Source organism: Rhinatrema bivittatum, chromosome 19 (genome assembly GCF_901001135.1).
Source record: "Rhinatrema bivittatum chromosome 19, aRhiBiv1.1, whole genome shotgun sequence".
In the NCBI taxonomy this organism is placed as follows: domain Eukaryota; kingdom Metazoa; phylum Chordata; class Amphibia; order Gymnophiona; family Rhinatrematidae; genus Rhinatrema; species Rhinatrema bivittatum.
The window spans coordinates 14,887,772-14,912,398 of record NC_042633.1 but is presented as its reverse complement, the minus strand read 5'-3'; the positions used below and the strand labels follow the sequence as shown (position 1 = coordinate 14,912,398).

The 24,627-nt window shown below is 43.3% G+C and overlaps 1 protein-coding gene across 1 annotated transcript in view; it reads left to right on the top strand.

Moving 5' to 3' along the window:
- Positions 1-24,179, top strand: part of LOC115080257 (extracellular calcium-sensing receptor-like) — a 79,423-nt gene extending 55,244 nt beyond the window's left edge. Inside the window, exons 3-6 of the mRNA XM_029584412.1 lie at positions 2,088-2,927; positions 5,972-6,199; positions 13,774-13,897; positions 23,266-24,179. Coding sequence (XP_029440272.1) covers positions 2,088-2,927; positions 5,972-6,199; positions 13,774-13,897; positions 23,266-24,179 — 2,106 coding nt within the window. The remainder of the gene's footprint in view (positions 1-2,087; positions 2,928-5,971; positions 6,200-13,773; positions 13,898-23,265) is intronic.
- The last annotated feature ends 448 nt before the right edge of the window (positions 24,180-24,627 follow it).

The window sequence follows — 24,627 nt, the reverse complement described above, 5'->3', positions numbered from 1 at the left end:
GGGGAAACCAGAGATCAATTGGGGCATTGCATCAAGAAGTAAGATTTGGATGGACCTTATGCTCCTCATCTTCCATCCTATTCTGTTTTTCTAACCACAACATGAAGAAAGTTTTCAAAGATTTTGGCTTCTTTTTTATATGGGTAAACATGGAGTTAACCCACATAAATCCCCAATAACCTCCAGAAAATATGCAGTTAGTCGCATAACACAAGTACATTCATAGAAAAGAGTCCCTCAGGGTGTGGTTTGGAGGCATCTTCCAAAGTTTTGTGTGTACACTGAATTTTCAAACCATTTAAGTGTATGTGCATAATTTTATCCACAGAATAAGCTGATATTTAAAGTCAGTGTATGCGAGTATCTTATGTTTGTAAATCAGCTGGGTTTGTGCATTGCCAGATCAGTGCCGTATTGAAAATTAAACCTATCAGAAACATTTTCAAAAGGATTTACACAAGTAAAAGGCTATTGGTAATTGCTACTTTTATGCTTGTAACTCCTTTGAAAATTCACTCCATAGGGCTGAATTTTCAAAAGGATTTACACAGTAAGGGCGGGATTTTAAAAGGGTTATGCGCGACGGGGCTTGCAAAGTAAGTTTGGAGATAAAAAAAAGCAAAGGAAAAGGAAGGGGGAAAGGGCGGGGGAGGTAGGGGACGGGAAGGGAAGGTGGGGGTGCGGGGGGGTAGGGAAGTTCCCTCCGAGTCCGCTTCCCCTGTGCGCGTATATTATAAAATCAGGTGTACATGTGCGTGCACCACGTAGCACGCGCACATGTACGCTGCCAGCACTTCTTTTAAAATCTACCCCTACATTTCTTTCATATATGCTACTTTTACCTGTTTAATACATTTTAAAAGTCACTCCTTGGAGAACATTTGCTTATTTTCTAAGGATATTTTCTTTTATTTTTTAGATTACAATTAAGTTTTTACCAACATGTGAATGTCATAGCATTTGCCTTGAAAGAAATTAATAAAAACAACTATCTACTCTCCAACATCAGCTTGGGGTTCTGGATATACGACTCCTGCAATGCCCAGTCCAGGTCCCTGCAAGGTACAATGTGGCAACTCACAGGAAACAAAGACCCCATTCCAAATTATGCCTGTAGGGGGAGCTCTCCATTAGCTGCAGTCATTGGAGATAACCAGTCTCGGATGTCCATAACCATAGCACAACTACTGGGAGTCTATAAGCAGGCACAGGTACGGAACACTTATAACAAAATCTCAAATATTCTGCTGCTCTGGCTAGCTGTAAAACAATGTCTATGCACTGATTGGTACTTTTCCAAAGTCATACTGAAGATGTGGTTGTATGAGAAGTCATTATGGTTGCTATTAGTTATTTAAAGCAAACCAAATGAGAGGGAAATCAAAAGATTTTTTTCAAAAAATATATTTAACAAAAAAAAAAAGAAAAAAAAATGTTATTCAAAAAGAAAATTTCAAAATACCCAAAATGGGAAGAGACGGTATCAGAAAAACTGGTGCATCAGATATAATCTGCTGCCTCTCGCCCGCAATGGGCCTCAGGCAGTATCAGTCTTCCTTGCACCACAAGTTCAAATCATTTACCTTCATACCTACAAAAACTATAATTTACAAACAATCTTACTTTTATTATTATCAAAATGCTCTCCACTATTCGAAAACATTTTTAAGTAAAAAATCAAATCACAAGATTTCTTCTCAAACAAGCTCAACTTGTGGTTTACCAAAAATAAGTGCCAAAGTGCAAACCTCTGCTTCATAATTAATTCAAGACCAACCCGACAAGGACCATGTTTCAGCATATACTGCCTTTTTCAGGGGTTCTTTTACTGCATACGCGTTACTTTCAAGGACACTTCATATGCAGTAGCCATAGATATTATTTATTGTCAAGAAGGAGAATGGATGGGTGGAGACAAAGAAGTTGATCATCTTTGATCTAAATGACATGGTTAAGGCAGGACAAATGTTTAGTGTGTCTTGAGATACCATGTAAGAAAAAGGAAAAAATAATTTATGTTATCACTTTTATAAATACTGATCAAAGGTAAGAAAAACTAATTCATGCTGTTGGTGAAATTCTTCTAGATCAGCTATGCTTCAACTGTAGCTACTCTTAGTGATAAAAGTCGATTTCCCTCTTTCCTCCGCACTGTTCCAAGTGATGATTTGCAGTCTCTGGTCATTGCCGGGTTAATCACCTTCTTCGATTGGACATGGATTGGAATCCTTGCTGAGAACAATGATTATGGACTGATTGGGACTCAGATGCTAAAAGAAGAGCTGGTAAAGGCTGGGGTCTGTGTAGCCTTCTATGAAATCATCCCCCTGTTTTACTCTCAAGAGAAGACACGGCGCATTGTGGAAGTGGTGAAGAAGATATCAGCCAAGGTCATTGTGGTCTTTTCCTCTGCCAACAACTTCTATCCGGTGATGCTGGCAATTGCAAAGAGTGACATATCTGGGAAAGTCTGGATTGCTTCCGATGGTTGGGCTGACTATCCAATATTTAATGAAAAGGATTTCTTAAAAACTCTGAAAGGAACCATTGCAATCTCTGTTCCTACAGGCAACATTCCAAATTTCAAAGAGTACCTGTATGACCTTCATCCTCTCAGAAATACTGAAGATATCTTTGTTAGGCAATTTTGGGAAGAAGCCTTTGACTGCAGGTGGGCTGACCCCAAAGCAGACCAAGTCATTCTTCCAGAAGTAGGCAGGGAAAAGAAACTCTGTACAGGAAAGGAGGACTTGAGGACCCTTAATATCCATTTCTTTGATACAACAAACCTAAGATCTGTTTATAACAACTATAATGCTGTCTACATGGTGGCCTATGCCCTACATGCCATGTATGCCTGTGAACCTGGAAAAGGACCTTTCTTCAATGGGACATGTGGGGACATCAAACACTTTGAGCCTTGGCAGGTATGGGTGAATGTTTGTTTGAGAAATGTATTTATTTATTTATTTTAAAATATCATAGAGCTCCAATCGCCATTTCTACGTGGTTTACAATAATAACATTCATAATCATAAACAGGAACATACAGCACATAAATTCAAATACTACATCAGATCCAAATAAAAATAATCAAACATACAATCATCTATCTTCCTGGTACAATTCTATCAAACCAAGTACTATTAATTTAAAATATATAAACAGTCACATTCATTTAGTTCTGCACTCTCTTAAAATTTTCAGTAAGCATGATCTATATGTATAGCTGACTACATTACAATGATACACAGTTTGAATTAAATTTTTTAAATATCATCTAACTGCAGAAGTACATGTACCGTAGACTTTTCAGCCTACAGAAACTTAACTGGTCTTAAAACACCAACTTGTTGCATACATTATGTTTGAATATAGTATGTGGCTAAAAGTTTAAAAAGATACTTAAGTGGTATTCAAAAATTACTATTAATATTTAAAGTTTTATTATACTGCCATGTCAAACTGGTGCTCTGTGCAGTTTACAGCTTATATAAAATGCTATAAGAAATATATTCAATCACCCTCATTATCCTCCTTGCTGCAGCCTCTGGAAAAATGCATGGATTTGAATTGTGGGGAGTGGGATTATCTGCACGGCCCAATAATTTAAAAACATGTAGTATATACAACTTAGCATTCCATAGAATAAAGAATTTATTGCAAAAAGACAAAATATCCAAGATGCAAGCAATGCAGACTCCATAGTTTATCAGATAATACAAAGCGCAAAACAAATTATTCAACTTTCTAACGTCACTTGAGTGCAGTCCAAGCCTTTCTCTTTCTTTAGGCCTCACTGAAGAACAGGAAACTTCTCATCTTTTACCACACAACTCACTGAGATGGATGATGAGGGATGATGTATTAGGGGATCCACTGCTTCAGATTGGTCTTTACTCTTTAGCTCATACCAGGGAGAGACACTTGTACTCTGCCCAGAGGATCTAATATCTCCATGCAATATCTCTGATCTCCTCAGAACCAGATTCAGGTTCGAACACTTCAGAAATCCTCTTAATCTCTCCCCATGACTTAAGGAGCCATCTTATATACCACTTCTAAGACCTATCATCTTGGTGGAATGGACCCTCCTTTCACTCACTTACTCCTTAACCCCTCCCTTGCTGGAAGGTTCCTAAATATAAAACATAGTACCATAACTTGTGTTACATAGGCAGCATATACATTTTAAAAAATAAATAAATATAGTCAGACATGACCGTAGTCACATATAGGTTGAGACAGGGTAGGTGTACAGCAAGGATAAAATACATTTAGTGCCTCCTTAATAGGTGGGCAATAAGCAGTAAATATCAACAGAACAATAGGTGAGATGTATGCAGCTCCATCACTGCTCTCTACATTAATGGTGGGGGTGGAAGGGAAATAGAACCAAGAGCTAAGAGAAACAGATAAGTATGAGAGAAAAAAGTGTGTGAAGCTTGCTGGGCAGACTGGATGGGCCGTTTGGTCTTCTTCTGCCGTCATTTCTATGTTTCTATGTTTCTATGTACATATGGCAGGTGTTCTGTCCAAAACTGAAAAGAAATTGCCGGGTCTGCAGCCCAGCATCCACAAACACTGGGTGCTGCGTCAAAAATAAACGCCATGACATTCTCCCCCTGTCCCTTCAACCCTTGGTTCTCTCCCCAGCATTGCAGGAGTTCCTCAGAGTCATGGGATCCATCTTATAAGCTTCATATAGGCTTAACTTCCAGCCATCCCCTAGCCCCCAAAAGAGGAGCCTACTTTGGCTTGCAAACCATACATTTGGCAAGAGGTTAATTCAGAGCACCCATGGAATAATATCAGCTTCCACTCTTCAAGGAGTGCTTTACCTTGGATGGTTGAAATCATTGTGTCTAAAGGTAGACTTCTCGGTCTCTCTGATATCCATTGCAGGTATTACCTCTGTACATGTGAAGACCTATTCTGATTTATATCAGAAAAACACAGATAACATGCGCCCATGCATAGAATGAGAGTAATACAAGGACTGGATCATCTTGACAAGTAGTAACTGAAAACCTTATCTGCAGTGTACAGGGTATTATTATGGCAGAGAAAATCTACATTGTGGGGTAGATTTTCAAAAATACATGCGGGCGTACATGTGTGCGTGCTACCCGGCGCGCACACGTGTATGCCCGATTTTATAACATGTGCACGCAAGGGCGCGCATATTATAAAATCAGGGGTCGGCGCTTGCAAGGGGGTGCACACTGGTGCACCTTGCACGCGCTGATGCCCGCGACCTTCCCCCATTCTCTTCCCCCTATTCTAACATTTACACCCCTTCCCCTAACCTTTGCCCCCCACTAGCCCTACTCTAACCCGCCCCGACCTCTGTCTTACCTTTTGCACCTGCCTCCAGGCAGCAGCAAGTTGTGCACGACGGCAGCCTGCCGGCACGTGATCCTCCAACACGGAGGCAAATGGCCGCTGTGCCGGAGGCCTCTGGCCCCGCCCCTGCCCCGCCTCCAGACTGCCCCTTTTGTAAAGCCCCGGGACTTAGACGAGTCCCGGGGCTTTACACTCGTTGCCGAGCCTTTATAAAATAGGCCCGGCACACATAAGGCACTCTATGTGCGTAAATCCACTGGATTTATGCACGTAGAGCTTTTAAAATCCGGCCCTTGGGTTATTGTTTCTGTAATATGGGGCTTAACACATATCTTTTTATGCTATCAAGGAGCCCAGCAGCCTGGATCAAACTGCCTGGTTAGCTCAGAATGAAGTGGGATAAATGTAGTCAGTGTTTCTGAAGTGATATTTTAAGCCACATTCTAGGAGTGCAGACTTCAGTGATTATTAGGGTATTTATACTTGTGTAATAAGCCTGTTTCTCATCTAGAAATGCATTACAAATTCTCAATATGAATGGCAAGGCTGAGGCACAGCTGTACACCCATGAAATCAGGCTGTCAGTGTGAAATCAATGCAAGCATGTCTCCTTTTCTCCGCACAGCTCCTGCATTATGTATGGAAGGTGCGATTCCAGAACACCATGGGCCAGGAGATTTTCTTTGACAAAAAGGGAAACCCACCAGCTGCTTATGACATTCTTAACTGGCAACTGACTTCAAATGGCACTTTTGCCTATGTAAAGGTTGGCTACTATGACTCTGGAGCCACCGGTGCCCGGGACATCAAAATCAACACCAGTGCCATCACGTGGAGTGAAGACTATGCACAGGTTAGATGACCCCCCTGTCTTCATAGAAAACTGATTGACAAGGTGCTCAGAAGTAGTGATGGGAGGAACCTTCTTTGGCATGATCAAAGATCAATTTCAGACACATTAATATTTCACTTGGAGCTTTTCAATCATTTGCTTTGAATCTGACTCTGATTTATTTTTCATTAATTAGAAGCTGTCTGGGACCTTTAGCTCAGTAGTAGAGTCACCACCCCAGAATCCAGGGTTCGGCAGTCTGTACCTTGGGAAGGTTTCTATGGGAAGAAACATTGCAACAGTCAGAAGTAATTTTTATTTATTTATTTTCCTCCTTGCATTACACTTCAGAGTGGATTACATTTAGATATTGTAGATATTTCCCTAGCCCCAGAGGGCTTACAATCTAAGGGAATCATTTACTAAGTTGCTTTGTAAATTGCATGGTATTTCCCCTGTAGTATAATACTGCCAGGAAAAATACTGTTGCATTACTTGGCTCCAAAATTTCACACAATGGTGGTCCCAAGACTGTGGGGGTTGCTATGTCTTAATGGAGCCAATTGGCCCAGACTGTGTAAAAGACTCTGGGGATCACTATACAATCCCTGCTGCCCATGCAGGCAGCCAATAAGTAAGTAAATACATATTTAAGAGTTTAAACCTCTGGGGTCAGGCACCACCACCACCACCCCAACCTGTCCCCTTTGACTTAAAAAATCACCTCCCCCCACGGGCTAATCCTCCCTCCTAGCCCATCATCCAGATCCCCCCTGCACTTACGATAGATGTCCTGGTGTACTGGGGGTCCAGAATGGCTCCTAAGCTCTGCGCTCAGTGGTGGACATTTTTCAAAATTGTTCTGCCTGCCCCTATCAAGTGAGTATTCCCTACTATCTGCCTGCTGGATTTTGGATATTTCCCTCTTGTGGTAGATTGCCTCTCTGTGTTGTGCTCTTTTATTTATTGCTTTAATTCCTCCACCTCCTGCTCTTTGTATACTCCTCCTTGTTCGCCCTCCCTGTTCATTGTAATTTCTGCCTTTAAAGTTACATTGTAAACCGGTATGATGTATGCATACTAATACCGGTATATAAAAGTTTTTAAATAAATAAATAAATAAATAAATAATGTATATAACCCAGGGGAATGTGGAGATCCGCATCAAGCTGCTTCATCTGAAATCTTTGTAATAACTGCTCTGGGGCAGGTTTGGAAGAGTGTTGTCTTGTTAAAATCATGGTTTTGTTTAAGCAAAGGAAACTCCAAATAAGGTTAATGTAGTTCTTTTCTCCACAAACTCAACTGTTCTGTGCTTAGAAAAAAAAAAAAGGACGTAATAATCTAGTAGCAAACTATTGGGTCTCCTGCTCATTTGTGTTTCTGTGTAGCTCGGAGCCGTCATTCTCAGAAGCAGACCACTCTTCCCTATATAGTGATGGGCAATCTCAGAGATAGTTTGGGTATTTCTGGACACCTATAGATGTTGCATAAAGCATCTGGGGCTACAGGGAATTATTTTGATCTCTCTGACAAGTTTTATTACTTGTTCAAGGAAAAATTGGCAACTAAGTATTATATTGTATTATTTTCAACAGTCTCCATTCTTCTTTCCAACATTAGTCGATCCTTAACTACTAAAGCTTTAAATTCTTGAGTCTTTTCATCTTTCATTTCCAATAAAGAGACCCTACTATTTGTCTCAGTTAATTTTTCTTTCATTTCAGACAAATCTTGGAGATGTTTAACATTAGCTTGGTCTAATTTCTGTCAGGCAACTTTCATTTCGGATTTAAATCCAACCACCAAATCCCAGAGTCCATCTAGGGTCACCACAGTGGGATGGGGGGGATTGACTCCAGAGATGCCATCTGCCCTATTCTCTTCCATACTTGCTGCACCCCATAGTTCGGGTTCGACAGTATTTCCTCTGGTTTGATGTTCTGGCCTCGATATTCTGCCTACGCCTTGCTCCTCTCTCTCCGTAGGCTCCACATCAGGGTTTTCGTCTGGTGTATTTGGTAGTCGTGGCGTCTCCAGACCAGCTCTCCCTTCAGGCTCGAGGGCAACCCCAGAATTGGAAACATTTCCCGGGTCATCCCCGACATCCTCTCCGTCTCCTCTCTGTGCCGGTGGCCTCCTCAGATCGGGGCTCAGCGATGCCTCCTCCAACGGCACGAGAGACTCTCCCCTGCCACTCTGTCCAGTGCGTTCCTCGGTTCCTGGTTCTCTGGTAGGTGTGGACAGGAAGCGTATAATTTCTTGTTGGATAGGTGAGGGTAAAGGCTCCATAGGGTATACCCTCACCTTACCCTTGCGTTTGGGTGGCATAATTAAGTTTTTAACGAGAAATCCAAATATTATGCGCTGATCTTAACAGCGTCCCGCTTGTGCTGCCATCTTGACCAGAAGCCTGGTACCCACCATTCTTAACCACGATGGATAAATTAATTCATAAGACTAGTTTTTAAAAGAGAAATATTAGCATCAATAAGTGACTTTTAAGGATTTTAGTGGCAGAAGGGAAAATAATAGACCAGAGAAATACTTTTGCTGATAGAAATAATGCTTTTTGAGTCCACAACAAGGTGAAAACAAACATTTTTCAAGAAGATGGTAGCATCCATCCAACCCTAAAGTCAATGTTCCATCCTTACATATCACATAAAAGTTAGGCCAACCATAGAGACTCAGGGAATTCTGAAGCCATATCCAGGGGCTGCAACTGGCGAAGTGGCAGGTATAACATCATTAGCAGATGCTTAGTAAGGGAATGGCATGCAACACAAGGAAAATAACATCATCAGAGCATTGATATAGAGATGCGAGAAAATCTATAGGCAGTTTAGAATCTGGGAGAGAGTTGAGTTGAAGTCAAATGGAGAGGGACAAATACACTTGTACTCTTCTCTGAAAGTGAAAAAAGTGGCTCAAAACACTTTAAAACCCAACATGAACAAAAGTATCCACTCTGGAATGAATGTGGGGGTGATTGAATAGTGATGTTATACAACCCCCCCAGCAAAAGTAAGGTTAGGAGTAGTTAACCTTAAGTGTAGTTTTAGGTGACCCGTGGTGAATTGGTGTCAGCATTTATAGTTAGCTTCAGTGAATGAAAGGGATCATTATTTTAGAAAAACTGTTTATGAGAGTGATTGAAAAATATTAGAAAAGCACACAAAATTCCTAAAGACTCCCAATTCAAAAGAAGGTTACAAGCAGAAGCATTTACTTTGAGACTAGTGCACTCCAGAGAAAAAGTTTCAACTGGTTTTGGATAAAACCTGGAAAGAAATGTTCTCGATAAACGGCTCAGAGAAGAGAGATTTGATGAAAGAGTTTGTACATTCCTTATGCAAGGACTGACTGGAACTTGTGAGTTCTAACTGGAGATTCTAAGAAAAGTAAAGAAAAATTGTCTTGGTCTTGGAGATTAAAACACTCACTACTTTCAAACAGAAGAAAGAAAATATCCCTTTAGAGATAAAGAGAGAAACTAACTTAAAAAGAAACAGGAGAACTCAAGTAAGAGTATAAGTTCTCTCTGGCAAGAAGTAAACTGGTTACCCTATTGTTCCTGACCAGAATTTAGTTAGGGAAAACATAATTATCCTTTTTTTTTTCTATAGTTAGTGTAAAAGTCCAACAAACCATCGAAAACACAACACCCCTGGGAACATGTTTAGCTTTCGGAAGAACTGTTGGTGTCAGGGAATCAGTTTTTCTTATTGATTTTGTAAAGAGTGAGGTAGTAGGTAAAAAGTTTGAGATAAGGGGTAAACCTCTACTTGTGGAAGAATTATTCCTGGGATGAACTCAATGCTACAGTTGTACGTGAGATGGGGAGGCAATGCTTCAACACTCAATTTTCAGAAGACATCCTTGTAATCCATATACTTCAGAGAGAGTTACAGAAGTAAGCAAGCTACAGTCACTAAACAAGGAGGTTCTACAGGTACCAAACAAGAATCTGTACACGTATGGCCCCATCAGGCAAATTATAAGACAGACCAGTCAAAATGTTGTTGATGTTGCTGCGGCCACGGCATGGGATGGAAAGCTCTGGAGATCACATGAAGGTTGATTTTTTTCTAGATGCAAGATGCCGGTCCATAAGGCCTCTGGCACCATGGTTATAGTAACCTGGCCTGGAAGTGAGTCACCATAAGCCAAGACAATTATCAAAGGAGAGGTCAACTGGGACATGGGGATTTGGAGCTGGTCGATTTCCTTTAAAATAAAGTTTCCTCTGGAGCTAGAATTTACAGCAGCCTGGATGGAGAAATGAATGGAACCCAAATCCACTATGACTGGTAATAGTAGGTGGGGAGCTGGAATTGTGAGGCCTAGGGTCATCTCCCTGAAAGAGTTTCCTGATCTCTGTGGGCATTGGGCCAAGATATGGCCTTGGGCAGCACAGTATAGAGAGAGGCCCTGCTGTCTGTGATGGATCCTCTCTTCTGGGACCAAGTGGCAATGGCCCAGCTGCATTGACTCTTCTGGAGAAAAAGAGGTTGAGGATGCGACAGCCAGGGGTGAGAACGGATGCCGGAACCAGGATGCCAAAATGAATTTCTGTTGCACAGGACGGGTCACTCGAGCCTTTTGCTGCAGGCAACGATCAATGTTTTTTATGGTTAGGGCAATGACAGCCTCTAGTGAAGGGGAGAGGTCCCAAGCAGCTATCTCATCTTTAATCTTCCCAGAAAGACCTTCTAAGAAGATGGTGACCAAACTATCCTCCTGCCAGTTTAATTCAGATGCCACTGTCCAAAGCTCCACCGCATATTCAGCCAGGATTTGGGAGCTTTGACGAAGGTGAAGGAACACAGAGGCCATGGCAGCTGCACAACCTGGCTCCTCAAAGACCATATGGAACTGCTTCATGATCAATTAAGAAAGTGTCCCATCACTTCCAGAGGGGAGACCCCCAGGCCAGGACTGTTCCATCGAGAAGGGAGAGAATATATGTAGTTTTAGCTTGAACATCAGAGAATAGTGGAGTCTGCAAATAGAAATGCATTCTGCACTGGTTCAAGATCCCTGACATCATTTGGGATCTCCAGCATACTGGGGTGGAGCTGGCAACTGAGGTACTGACTGACTAGAAGTTAGATGAGGTAGCGGTGCTGTTGCAGATGGAGGTGGTGCTGTAGGAGTTGTGAGTATATCCAGTTGGGTGGAGAGCTGATCCATCACAGGACATCCAGATCACCTTATTAATCTTGCAGCCTGTGGGCTATACTGGGAATCACCTGTAGAGTACTCAAGTCCACCATGTCCATGGCCTCAGCAACCTGTTGCATCTGTGGATCCTTGGTCCAAGATGTGATTAACTCTACCTGTAGGGAGGAGCCCTGCAGGTTCCTGCCATCAGCAGGTGAACCCAGGCGAGGCAGAGACCCATCTGGATCTTCTCCTATACCAGTCCTTGTTCCTCTTGGGTTGAGCCTTTGGGTGCTGGGTCCAGCAGGATTTAGGTGGGGTCTCTGTGTTACGCCTGTCGGTCGCAGATGGCTGCAACCACTTCTGCTCACCTCTTTCTTCACCTCCCTAACTCCATGGGGTAGAATGGCAGCATCCGCTAGCTACCTATGACCTGCCTACCGCTTCCAGGCCTGCCAGGTCAGCACGGATGCCGCCGACCACCATCTTGCCATCTGATCTCTCTAGGCGTGCGCGCACACAGGCCAGTCTTATCCACATCATGGCGGGAACCTCGGGGGGAGTCCTTTCCAAATGACGTCAGGATCTGTGGATATTTAAACCTGCTGGCCCTCTCCAAAGACGATTGGAAAAGAGTGACATCCTTACTATTTCCGCCTCGCTTCCTGAGGACCCTGCATTCCAGTTCCAGTTCTGACGTGGACGTCTCAGGTACCCGCTCCTCGAGTGCCTCTCTCTCATCCTGGCTATCCGCTCCTCAGATGCCCTGATGCCTGGAACTCTGTCTGCTCTGTTACTTGGGGCTTCCTGAAACCAACTCGCTCCTTGTGAGTACTCATCCCTGTGGATCACTTTCTACCTACCAAGTGCCTATCGGGTGTACCCCACTCTGCGGGCCATTACCATCACTACAGAGAGCTCTGTCAGAAGTGCCTGCTCTACAGATCTTTACCACGCTATTGAGGACTTCACAGGCGCACCCCGCCTTTCGGACTGCTACCAGACCGACCGAGGACTCTCACCGGTGTATCCTGCACTGCGGGCCATTACCACCTCCACCTAGGGCCTCGACTGTGCTCCTCTCTCTACGGACCGCTGTCACTTCTTAGGGCTTCATCTGTATTTCCTACTCTGCAGGTTTTACCATCTTTACCGAGGACATCATTGGTGTACCCCGCCTCGCGGACCACTACCATCTCCTTCAAGGTCTCTTCGATGTACCCCGCTTCGCGGGCCACTACCATCTCTACAGGAGACCTCTCGGTATACTCGCTTCACGGACTACTACCAGCGCTATGGAGGTATTCCCTCAGGGTACTACCTATCTCATCGACCCTGTGTCTCAGGGTCTGTGTGGGTTCTTTCTCTCCCTGGCACCCCTGCTCCACGGGTAGTGCTTCTATCTCTTTCATAAAGACTCTATTCATTCTGTGCCTTCCTCTGCTGATACCTAGCCTCCAGACAGTGAGGCTCACGGGGCTCATCCTCGTGGGCGGTACCACCTCTCACTTCGGCCTAGGGTTCACACCTCTTCTGACATCACAGAATCCTAACACTCTGCTGATGACAGAAGAGAAGTTCCATGGCTAGCTAGGCTCATAGGCAGCCAGCAGTCAGGTGTATCTGAGATCCAGGCAATGGTCAGAGGCAGGCAGCGGTCAAGCATATCCGGAATTCAAGCCGAGGTCAAACTGGGTATCTGTCTGAGGGAAGAGAAGGGGAACAGATAGGCAGGCAAGGAAAAGAACAAGTGGACAATGTGATTGAAGACAAACTGGAGCAGAATTGAAGACAAGCTGGACAAGGCTGAAACGAACAGAAGAAGCTGGGAAGCATGCACAATGAAGCTTAGCTGGACCTGTTGCTGAGGCAGTGAAGGAGAGAGAGCAAGGGCCTTTTATCAATCTGTTTGATGTCATCATTAGATGCTGTCAGGACATTTCAGCCACAGGCCCTTTAAATAGGGTGCCTAGGAAGGATCACAGCTAGGTGAGACCAGAGGCGTCCTGCTGCAGGAGAAACTGGCAGCATCCTGCCACATCATAGCATGGTATCCAGCTGTGTGGAGAGCTGGAGGCACTAGACCACATCAGTAGCTGAGAGGGACCGCCCAGCCAGGGAGGTGAGTGCTGCAGTTCGCAAGGAGCGCCTGCGGACTGACAAATGTAACAATCTCCTTCCTGTTTAACATTTTCCAGGTTTTGTCTTCCAAATGATATGTACCTTATGGAGTTTTCTGCCTCAAAAGTATGAATTTTACACTTTTTACTAACCATGTTTATTTTCAAATCACTTTTCCAGTCTTCATTTTTTCCACCTTTTCCAGTGTCTCTAATCTTATGCACCACATTCTCTAAAACAGAGAGCCTCTTGGTTCATTATTAATAGTCAAATTTGCTCTGTCCCCCTCCCCATTTCTCTCTGTTAAGGCTCCTGTCTCTACCTGCAGTGAGAGTTGTGGTCCTGGGTTCCGGAAGGCTGTTCTAGATGGACAACCGGCCTGCTGCTTTAACTGCGTCCCCTGCTCTGAAGATGAGTTTAGTAACCAAACAGGTGAGTGCCATGAATTTCACTCAGTAGTGAGCATATTTTGTAGGATGGAGGGTTGGTATTAGAGGGTACAATAGTTCTTTCTAGGTGATTTTAATGAAGAACAGCATTTCAGGGCAATGCAGTTTCAATTCTGAGCAAACATGTTCCAGCATATATATTAAAATCCTGAGTGATTGGAGAAGAGCGGTGGTGGTCCCGCTTCACAAGAGTGGGAACAGAGAAGAGGCTGGTAACTACAGACCGGTTAGCCTCACTTCAGTGGTGGGAAAAGTAATGGAGTCACTGTTGAAAGAGAGAATAGTGAACTATCTACAGTCCGGAGAATTGCTGGACCAGAGGCAGCATGGATTCACCAGGGGAAGATCCTGTCAGACAAATCTGATTGACTTTTTTGAATGGGTAACCAAGGAATTGGATCAAGGAAGAGCGCTCGATGTCATCTACTTGGATTTCAGCAAAGCTTTTGATACGGTTCCGCACAGGAGACTGGTGAATAAAATGAGAAGCTTAGGAGTGAGTGCCGAGGTGGTGGCCTGGATTGCAAACTGGTTGACGGACAGAAGGCAATGTGTGATGGTAAATGGAACTCTCTCTGAAGAGAGAGCGGTTTTAAGCGGTGTACCGCAAGGATCAGTGTTGGGACCGGTCCTGTTCAATATCTTTGTGAGCGACATTGCGGACGGGATAGAAGGTAAGGTTTGTCTATTTGCGGACGACACTAAGATCTGCAACAGAGTGGACACGCCAGAAGGAGTGGAGAGAATGAGATGGGATTTAAGAAAGCTGGAAGAGTGGTCGAAGATATGGCAGCTGAAATTCAATGCCAAGAAGTGCAAAGTCATGCATATGGGGTGTGGAAATCCGGATGAACTGTATTCAATGGGGGGGGGGGGAAGGCTGATGTGCACGGAGCAGGAGAGAGACCTTGGGGTGATAGTGTCTAATGATCTGAAGTCGGCGAAACAATGTGACAAGGCGATAGCAAAAGCCAGAAGAATGCTGGGCTACATAGAGAGAGGAATATCGAGTAAGAAAAGGGAAGTGATTATCCCCTTGTACAGGTCCTTGGTGAGGCCTCACCTGGAGTACTGTGTTCAGTTCTGGAGACCGTATCTACAAAGAGACAGAGACAAGATGGAGGCGGTACAGAGAAGGGAGGCCAGAAAGGTGGAGGGTCTTCATCGAATGACTTATGAGGAAAGATTGAAGAATCTAATTATGTACACCCTGGAAGAAAGGAAGAGCAGGGGTGATATGATTTAAACTTTCAGATTCTTGAAAGCTTTTAACAATCCAAAGACAACGACAAACCTTTTCCGTCAGAAAAAAATCAGCAGAACCAGGGGTCACGAGCTGAAGCTCCAGGGAGGAAGACTCAGAACCAATGTCAGGAAGTATTTCTTCACGGAGAGGGTGGTGGATGCCTGGAATGCCCTTCCGGAGGATGTGGTGAAGACCAGAACTGTGAAGGACTTCAAAGGGGCGTGGGATAAACACTGTGGATCCATCAAGTCTAGAGGATGTGAATGAAGAGGGGGTGGCTCACGGGAATGAAGGCTACTACCTGGAGATACTACCCTTATTCAATATACATATACATGGTTAATGCGACTCCAACATTGCTCTAAGCTTCAACGGTAAGAGGAAATGTGGAAAAAAAAAAGGATTTGCATTCACAAAAAAGCTGGGTATGGCTTGCTTGTTACGGCAATTACTAACCCCAAACCAAATAAGCCTGATACTTTACTTTCGATGCATATCTAGCATAGCTCTCTGCTTCAACGCCAGGGGAGAAAGTCTGATACTTCACTTCCAACGCATAGCCAGCATAGCTCTCTGCTTCAACGGCAGGGGAGAAAGTCTGTTACTTCACTTTCAATGCATATCTAGCATAGCTCTCTGCTTCAACGGCAGGGGAGAAAGTTTGTTACTTCACTTTCAACGCATAGCTCTCTGCTTCAACGGCAGGGGCAAAGTAGAAAAGAGGATCTATATATAGACAACAACCAACAAGGACTGAATTACATAGTCCAGTAAACAAAAGCATGGGTGTAGCTTGCTTATTGAGGCAGTTACTACCCCTAACTAAGCTACATATTCAATTAGATGCAGTTCCAACACTGCTCTCTACGTTAATGGTGGGGTGGAAGGGAAATAGAACTAAAAGGTACTAAGAGCCAAGCGTAACAAGTAAGAGGAAAAAAAAAAAAAAGAGTGCATAGCTTGCTGGGCAGACTGGATGGGCCGTTTGGTCTTCTTCTGCCGTCATTTCTATGTTTCTATGTTTCTATCATAAACAAGTAGATTTCTAGTGAAGAATTGCCTTGTGTTTTATTTATTTATTTGAAAAAATTTGTTTACATGTACAATTCAATATTCTCAACAGGGTACAAGAAACATACATAATAAATGCAAAAAAATATATATATATCTACCAATTGATATCAATAACTGAACAGATTACATTGCATATCAAACATTGGCCTTAGCCGAACTTAGTTGAAGTACCACCAGATTACTAGAAGCACACACAACATCAAAAGAAACCATGTCTACAAACCCCGACGGCAAAAGGAAGAATGCAGGAAGGTGTTATTCCTTAGGTGCTAACTGGAAATGTATCCCTCTTCATCACTGTTTACACCTTCTTTCTGAAGGTTTGAATGCACTAAATCATACTTATAGCCCCTGTGATGTTTTCCTGAGTTGAAGTCCCTCGGTGGTTCGTAGATCTTAAGTAATGTATGATGTAACATCTTCAAGAAGAGACCGATGAGGACTTGGAAGCTAACAATCTATATCTTTCATATGCATGGATTTGTCTGTCTGTTGATGGGGGCTTGGTGTGCAGAGATACAACAGTAGCCCCCAGCGGGAGCGCTGTCCATCATCTGATGCACATACTATGCAAACCTGCACATCCATGGAAAACACAGTGGCAATAACTGATTGAGTAAAGGGCCCTGGAAGGCTACATGAGAGAGGACATCAGCAGACTTGCAAATCTGGTGAGACAGGGAATGAGTCTGAGGGTCAGAGGGTTGTCAGGGTCAGACAGGGAGCCCTGGGTTCTATTGTAATTATTTCCTTTTGATGTTTCAATGGGTGTCAGCTGGTAACATTAATTATCTCTGTTCCTTTGAATGGTTGAACAGAAGTGTGATGTAGGGAGCAGTCTCAGGGTGTTGGTTGGGTTTATTTCATGCTGCAAATCTTAGGACAATATGGAGGTGCAGTATTCTCTATATCCATGGATTTTATATTACAAGATACCCCTACTCACGTCTTGTCCTCCCCCCTAACACAGCTAAGGGAGGTTGATAGTGGGCCTGTCCAATTTAAGGATTCCGTTAATGTCATTCTCAAACAAAGTGTACCATGCTCGATGATCTCCGAAGCCCTCCTTTGCTAAACACTCCGGGTGTGAGTTCTCAAACCTCCCTTTGCCCTGAGGCCCTGTCTGAGGTTTCTGATCACTAATTCTCATTATCCGGTGCCTAATACCAGCTTCCCTTAGAAGCTGAAGCTTTGTGCAGGTCCCTGCAATCCCATACTTTGAGTTTATCTGTGTCTTTGACCACAGTGCCACTAGTTCTTTCTTTAAACTCAGCAAAACCCGGCCCTGGACTCTTATCCATTTATTTAACTCGTTGGTGTGCTCCTATTGAGGCCCCCTAAAACCTTGCACCATTTCAGCTCCTCAATAATCACTTTAGCAAGCTGCAATTCAGTCAACCAGAAAATTCTCTTTATTTAATTAGTTGTAGGTTTAACCTTTAACCATAACTTGAAGCCTCTTTAACAACAGTTTGAGAAGGCTCCACATGTAAGCTCCTCACCACACCAGGGGTGCACAAAGGAGAGACACAAATCATGGTGCTGCTGGTTGTTTCTTCACCTAGCGTAGAAGAAAGATTCCTGGCCAGAGTTTCAAGCAGCCCCCACACTAGTCAAACCCAGCTCCCAGCCAGAGAGTAACCAATTAATGCTGATGGGAATTACATCCCCACCAATTAAAGTCACGTCCACCTCCTGTATCTGTGTATTCAGCTTACATTCCTGCTGCCTTCAAAAGGCCAGGAATACAGTGGGCTCTGGTAGAATTAGACCTGTGATGAGGAGACACACCATGTACCAAATGCAAAAAGAACAAGCCTTCTCTATATTAAAAACTGAAGAAGTTCATGAGAAAAACATTGAAGTGTTACCAGAAAAGAGGGAAAAAACACAATGCATGCAGTATTTCAGGATCCATAACCAAAAGAAAAATCTAATTGAGAGGAATAACTCTGTCAACAGTGGCACAACTACAAAAAGAAAGAGTGAAGTGAATAACAAATCTCAACTAATATCTTATAAGGAGTCCAGGAAATGCAATAACCTTAAAGAGAGTACCTGGAAGGTAATGACCACAAATGCTCATAGTTTGGGAAATAAAATCCCAGATCTGCAGGCCCTAATGGCTGAGGCAGAATTAGACATTGTTGCTATAACAGAAACATGGTTCACAGAATCTCATGAATGGGATACAACAATACCAGGCTACAACTTGTTAAGGAAGGACAGAAAGGATAGAAAAGGGGGAGGTGTGGCTCTTTATGTCAGACAAAACATCCAAGCAACTGAGCTACAAGGAAGTTGGGGTAAGGAAGAAGCTCTATGGCTCGACCTAAAAAAAGATGACGGAGCATCCATTTATATTGGAGTGGTTTACAGGCCTCCAAACCAAAAGGAAGAGCTGGACAGAGAGCTGGTTGAAGACATCCATAAGATAGGTAAGAAGGGAGAAGTGGTGATCGTAGGTGACTTTAATATGCCAGATGTAGACTGGAAAATCCCATCTGCAGAAACTAAAAATAGTAGAGCGATAGTGGATGCCATGCAAGTATCTTTGTTCAAACAAATGGTGTTGGAACCCACGAGAGAAGGAGCTATACTCGACTTAGTGCTCACTAATGCAGATAATGTCTCAGATGTCCAGGTGGGAGCCCACCTCAGCAGCAGTGACCATCAAACGGTATGGTTTAATATCAATAAAAGAATAGGGAAAAGAACCACAAAGACCCGAGTTTTACAGTTCAAAAACACAGACTTTGAGGAAATGGGTAAGTACCTGGAGGAAGAGCTAAAAGGATGGGAGAACGAGAGAGATGTGGATCAGCAGTGGACCAATCTAAAAGGAGCAATCACCAAGGCAACTGCTCTATATGTTAGAAATGTAAAGAAAAGCAAAAGGAAACTGAAACCTATCTGGTTCTCAAAGGAGGTGGCTGACAAAATTAAAGCTAAAAGAACAGCATTCAAGATATATAAAAGATCCCAAAGGGAGGAGCACAAAGAAGCATATTTGAATCAACTGAGGGAGACAAAGAAATTAATCAAGTTGGCAAAAAGTCAAGCGGAAGAGAGGATTGCCAAGGAGATAAAAAATGGTGACAAAACATTTTTCAGATACATCAGCGAAAAGAGAAAGGTCCAAAGTGGTATAGCAAAATTGAAAGGTGGTAATGATCAATGTGTGGAGAGTGACGAAGAAATGGCAGAAATATTAAACGAATACTTCAGCTCTGTGTTCACTAAAGAAGACCCTGGAGAAGGACCATCTCTACACAACAAGAAACTGGAGGGAAGTGGAATAGATGAAAATCCTTTCACAGTAGAAAATGTATGGGAAGAGCTAAAGAACCTGAAAGTGGACAAGCCATGGGGCCTGATGGTATTCATCCAAGGATATTGAGGGAGCTCAGAGATGTTCTGGCGGCTCCTCTGTGGGACCTGTTCAATAGATCCCTAGAAACGGGAGTGGTGCCGAGTGATTGGAGAAGAGCGGTGGTGGTCCCGCTTCACAAGAGTGGCAACAGGGAGGAGGCTGGAAACTACAGACCAGTTAGCCTCACTTCGGTGGTGGGAAAAGTAATGGAGTCACTGCTGAAAGAGAGAATAGTGAACAATCTACAGTCCGGAGAATCGATGGACCAGAGGCAACATGGATTCAACAGGGGAAGATCCTGTCAGACAAATCTGATTGACTTTTTTGACTGGGTAACCAAGGAATTGGATCAAGGAAGAGCACTCGATATCATATACTTGGATTTCAGCAAAGCTTTTGATACGGTTCCGCACAGGAGACTGGTGAATAAAACGAGAAGCTTGGGAGTGAGTGCCGATGTGGTGACCTGGACTGCAAATTGGTTGACGGACAGAAGACAATGTGTGATGGTAAATGGAACCTTCTCTGAGGAGAGAGCAGTTATAAGTGGTGTACCGCAAGGATCGGTGTTGGGACCGGTCCTGTTCAATATCTTTGTGAGCGACATTGCGGAAGGGATTGAAGGTAAGGTTTGTCTTTTTGCGGATGACACTAAGATCTGCAACAGAGTGGACACGCCGGAAGGAGTGGAGAGTATGAGACGGGATCTAAGGAAACTGGAAGAGTGGTCGAAGACATGGCAGCTGAGATTCAATGCAAAGAAATGCAAAGTCATGCATATGGGGAGTGGAAAGCCGAATGAAATGTATTCGATGGGGGGGGGGGAAGGCTGATGTGCACAGAGCAGGAGAGGGACCTTGGGGTGATAGTATCTAATGATATGAAGTCTGCGAAACAATGCGACAAGGCGATAGCAAAAGCCAGAAGAATGCTGGGCTGCATAGAGAGAGGAATATCGAGTAAGAAAAGGGAAGTGATTATTCCCCTGTACAGGTCCTTGGTGAGGCCTCACCTGGAGTACTGTGTTCAGTTCTGGAGACCGTATCTTCAAAAAGACAAAGACAAGATGGAAGCGGTACAGAGAAGGGCGACCAGGAAGGTGGAGGATCTTCATCGGATGACGTACGAGGAGAGATTGAAGAATCTAAACATGTACACCCTGGAGGAGAGGAGGAGCAGAGGTGATATGATACAGACTTTCAGATACTTGAAAGGTTTTAATGATCCAAAGACAACGACAAACCTTTTCCGTAGGAAGAAAATCAGCAGAACCAGGGGTCACGATTTGAAGCTCCAGGGAGGAAGATTCAGAACCAATGTCAGGAAGTATTTCTTCACGGAGAGGGTGGTGGATGCCTGGAATGCCCTTCCGGAGGAAGTGGTGAAGACCAGAACTGTGAGGGACTTCAAAGGGGCGTGGGATAAACACTGTGGATCCATAAAGTCAAGAGACCGCCAATGTAGAGTGGGTGGCTCACCAGAAAGATGGCTACTGCCCGGAGACAATACCCTTATTAAATAAACATACAGATGCTTACTGTGACTCCAACATCGCTCTAAGCTTCAACGGCAAGAGGAAATGTGGAAAAAAGGATTTGCTATCACAAAGAGGGGAGTAGCTGGCTTGTTACGGCGGTTACTACCCCAAACCAAATAAGCCTAATACTTCACTTTCCAAGCATATACAGCATAGTTCTCTGCTTCAACGGCAGGGGAGAAGTAAAGAGGGTTCGCACTCACAAAGCGGGGAGTAGCTGGCTTATTACGGCAGTTACTACCCCAAACCAAATGTGCCTGATACTTCGCTTTCGATGCATATCCAGCATGGCTCTCTGCTTCATGGCATGGGAGAGGCTGATACATCAAGCATTTCCAGCATAGCTCTCTGCTTCAACAGCAGGGGAATAAGAAAAGCTGAGGCTTCACGCATATCCAGAATAGCTTCAACTGCAGGGGAGAAGAAGAAAAAAAAAAAAAAAAAAAAGGATTCGCACTCACAAAGCAGGGAGTAGCTGGCTTGTTACGGCGGTTACTACCCTAAACCAAAAGGGCCTGATACTTCACTTTCAATGCATAACCAGCATGGCTCTCCGCTTCAACGGCAGGAGAGAAGAAAAACAACCAATAGGGGCTGTATGACATAGTCTGGGTAAAGGGAATAAACATGGGTGTAGCTTGCTTATTGCAGCAGTTACTACCCCTACTACCCCTAACTAATCAAGATAGGTATTTCACTTGGATGCAGCTCCATCACTGCTCTCTACATTAATGGTGGGGGTGGAAGGGAAATAGAACCAAGAGTTAAGAGAAAATGATAAGTATGAGAGAAAAAAAATGTGTGAAGCTTGCTGGGCAGACTGGATGGGCCGTTTGGTCTTCTTCTGCCGTCATTTCTATGTTTCTATGTTTCTATGTTTCTATGAATCTTGCCCCTTTCCAAACTAAACTGTAGGCAGAAACTGCACAGTCATACATAGAGCAAACTCCACTCTAAAACTGGCTTTAGCCTTGATTAGGGTTCTCTACCCTCTGTGTCAGTTGGCCCTGGACTTTTCTTTCCCTGAGATGTCCCTTCGTACAAGTTCAATTCCTCTGCTGCAGCCATTGCAAAATTAACCAGATGGGGCTGTGGTTTTCTTTTCTATTCCCACAATAAGAAAACTTGTAATGTTAATAACCCCAAAACAAACCATTTTCATACAATTCCCCCCAAACCTCTATAGGAATTGCTAACACAAGTATAATGCACACAAAGCCCCCTTTACACCTCCATATATTCCCCTAGTAATCCAAGTGTCTTCTAGGCAATAGGTTTAGGTGATAGCTTAAAGGATGATTCTGATTTTTCTTCAGCAATGCTTCCCAAGGTTAGCCCAGATTCTGGTTTCTCTTTCTCTCCACCTCCTCCCTGCTTTCTCTCCCAAACAGTAGGCTGTCCCATTTGTTTTAGATGCTAGGAACACAGGTTGACTCCACCCTGCCTCCAGCTGTTCCCTAATCAAGTCTCCTCTAGGAGCTAACTGCTAGAGATTCTGGGACTTGTAGTTCACATGCAAGCAAGTTAAGGCATGCTGTTTTGCCCAAGCAAGTCTAACCAAGGCAAATTTTACAGAATTATTCATTTTTTTTTAAATGCAGAGACTAGGTCAAAACTGTCAATTCACCACAAGAAGATAACACAACTATGAAAGTATTCTGCCATTCATGGGACTGGCCAGGGAACAAATATTACAAGCATTATTTATTTGAAGTGCTAAGGTAAAACATTTCATGTTCAAGGGATAATGTGTTAATTTAGACTTTATTGTAAGGCTTTCATCAGGCAGGACAGTAAACCTTTTTTAATTTGCCATAGTTTAATTTAATTTATTGATTTATAAACTGTTTCTCCATTCATAAAAGACTGCTGAAGACAGGATTCAAAATAGTAAAGCCACCACAAACAAGTTTACATTGAAAAAATTCCATCAATACAAGCATAACAAATTAAACACAAAATAATATTGCCTCCACAATCAGGCTATATAGATATATCTTGTAAATCAACAAGATGATGGATTCAAAGAAGATGGGAAAAGATAAAGAATCTATAGGTGAATGATACTCCCATTTTGATTTTCCTCATCAAAGCCACATCTGAAATTTCTTCTTTCTACAGATGCCACAGAGTGCATGAAGTGCCCCCATGACCAATGGCCCACCAAGAAGAAAGATGGATGCCAGAAGAAGACCATTGAATTTCTGTCCTATCAAGAACCCTTGGGTACGGTTCTGGCTGTTATCTCTGTGCTTGTTGCCCTGATGGCAGCTGCTATCCTTGTTGTTTTCATCCATAACCGCCATACCCCAGTTGTGAAAGCAAACAACCGTGAACTCAGCTACCTCCTGTTATTATTTCTTATCCTGTCTTTCGGGTGCGGATTAGTGTTCATAGGGCATCCCACAACACTGACTTGCATGGTGCGTCAGATTGCATTTGGCATTGTCTTTGCCATCTGCATCTCTTGCCTGCTGGCCAAGACCATCATGGTGGTCATAGCCTTCAAGGCTACCAAGCCAACAAGCAACCTAAAGTTATGGATAGGACCGCGACTGCCCAATGCCCTGGTATTAGCCTGCAGCCTGGTCCAAGTCCTTATCTGTGTCACTTGGCTGATTGTGGCTCCCCCATTTCCCCAAATAAACATGAAATCCCAGATGGGAAAGATAGTCCTTGAATGCAATGAAGGGTCATTGATTGCATTCTGCCTCATGCTGGGATACATGGGCTTGTTGTCTACTATCAGCTTCATTGTAGCCTTTTTAGCTAGAAAGTTGCCTGACAGCTTTAATGAGGCTAAGTTTATCACCTTCAGCATGCTTATATTCATTGCTGTCTGGCTCTCTTTCATTCCTGCTTATCTAAGTACAACAGGGAAATACACAGTGGCTGTGGAAATATTTGCAATTTTGTCTTCCAGTGCTGGGTTGTTGGGTTGTATATTCTTCCCCAAATGTTATATCATCCTAATCAGACCAGACATGAACACCAAGGAATTCCTAATGGGGAAAGCCACAGGGAGCCTCAAGTAAACCAAGTAATTGCCTTGTAACATATTGGTTAATAAATATCAGAGTTTAAGTGACTTAATCCTGTTTTCTGAAAATACTTTTGCTTGAAGCAGCAGCCGTAGTAAATAAGAAAAGGACTTGGTTAGAAACTGAGTTAAAAAATTCACCCCCCTGTGAAGTTCAAATTAGAACTTAGAAGTAACATGGCTGAGTCATCAAATTACCATCTCAGCCAATCTGGTGTTACCAGAGATTAAAAAACACTTCACTTAAAATTTATAAAGCATGGTGGCATCTCTGAAATGAGAGATCAATTGATGACCCATGTGTGTTTGAGCCGGATTATATCCTGATGTTCACTTCATCCATCTTCACAGTCAGTTCTCTCATCCTGTAATCCAGGATTTGCCAAACCTGTCATGGTGACCCTACAGCCCATTGGGTTTTCAGAATATCCATAATGAATATG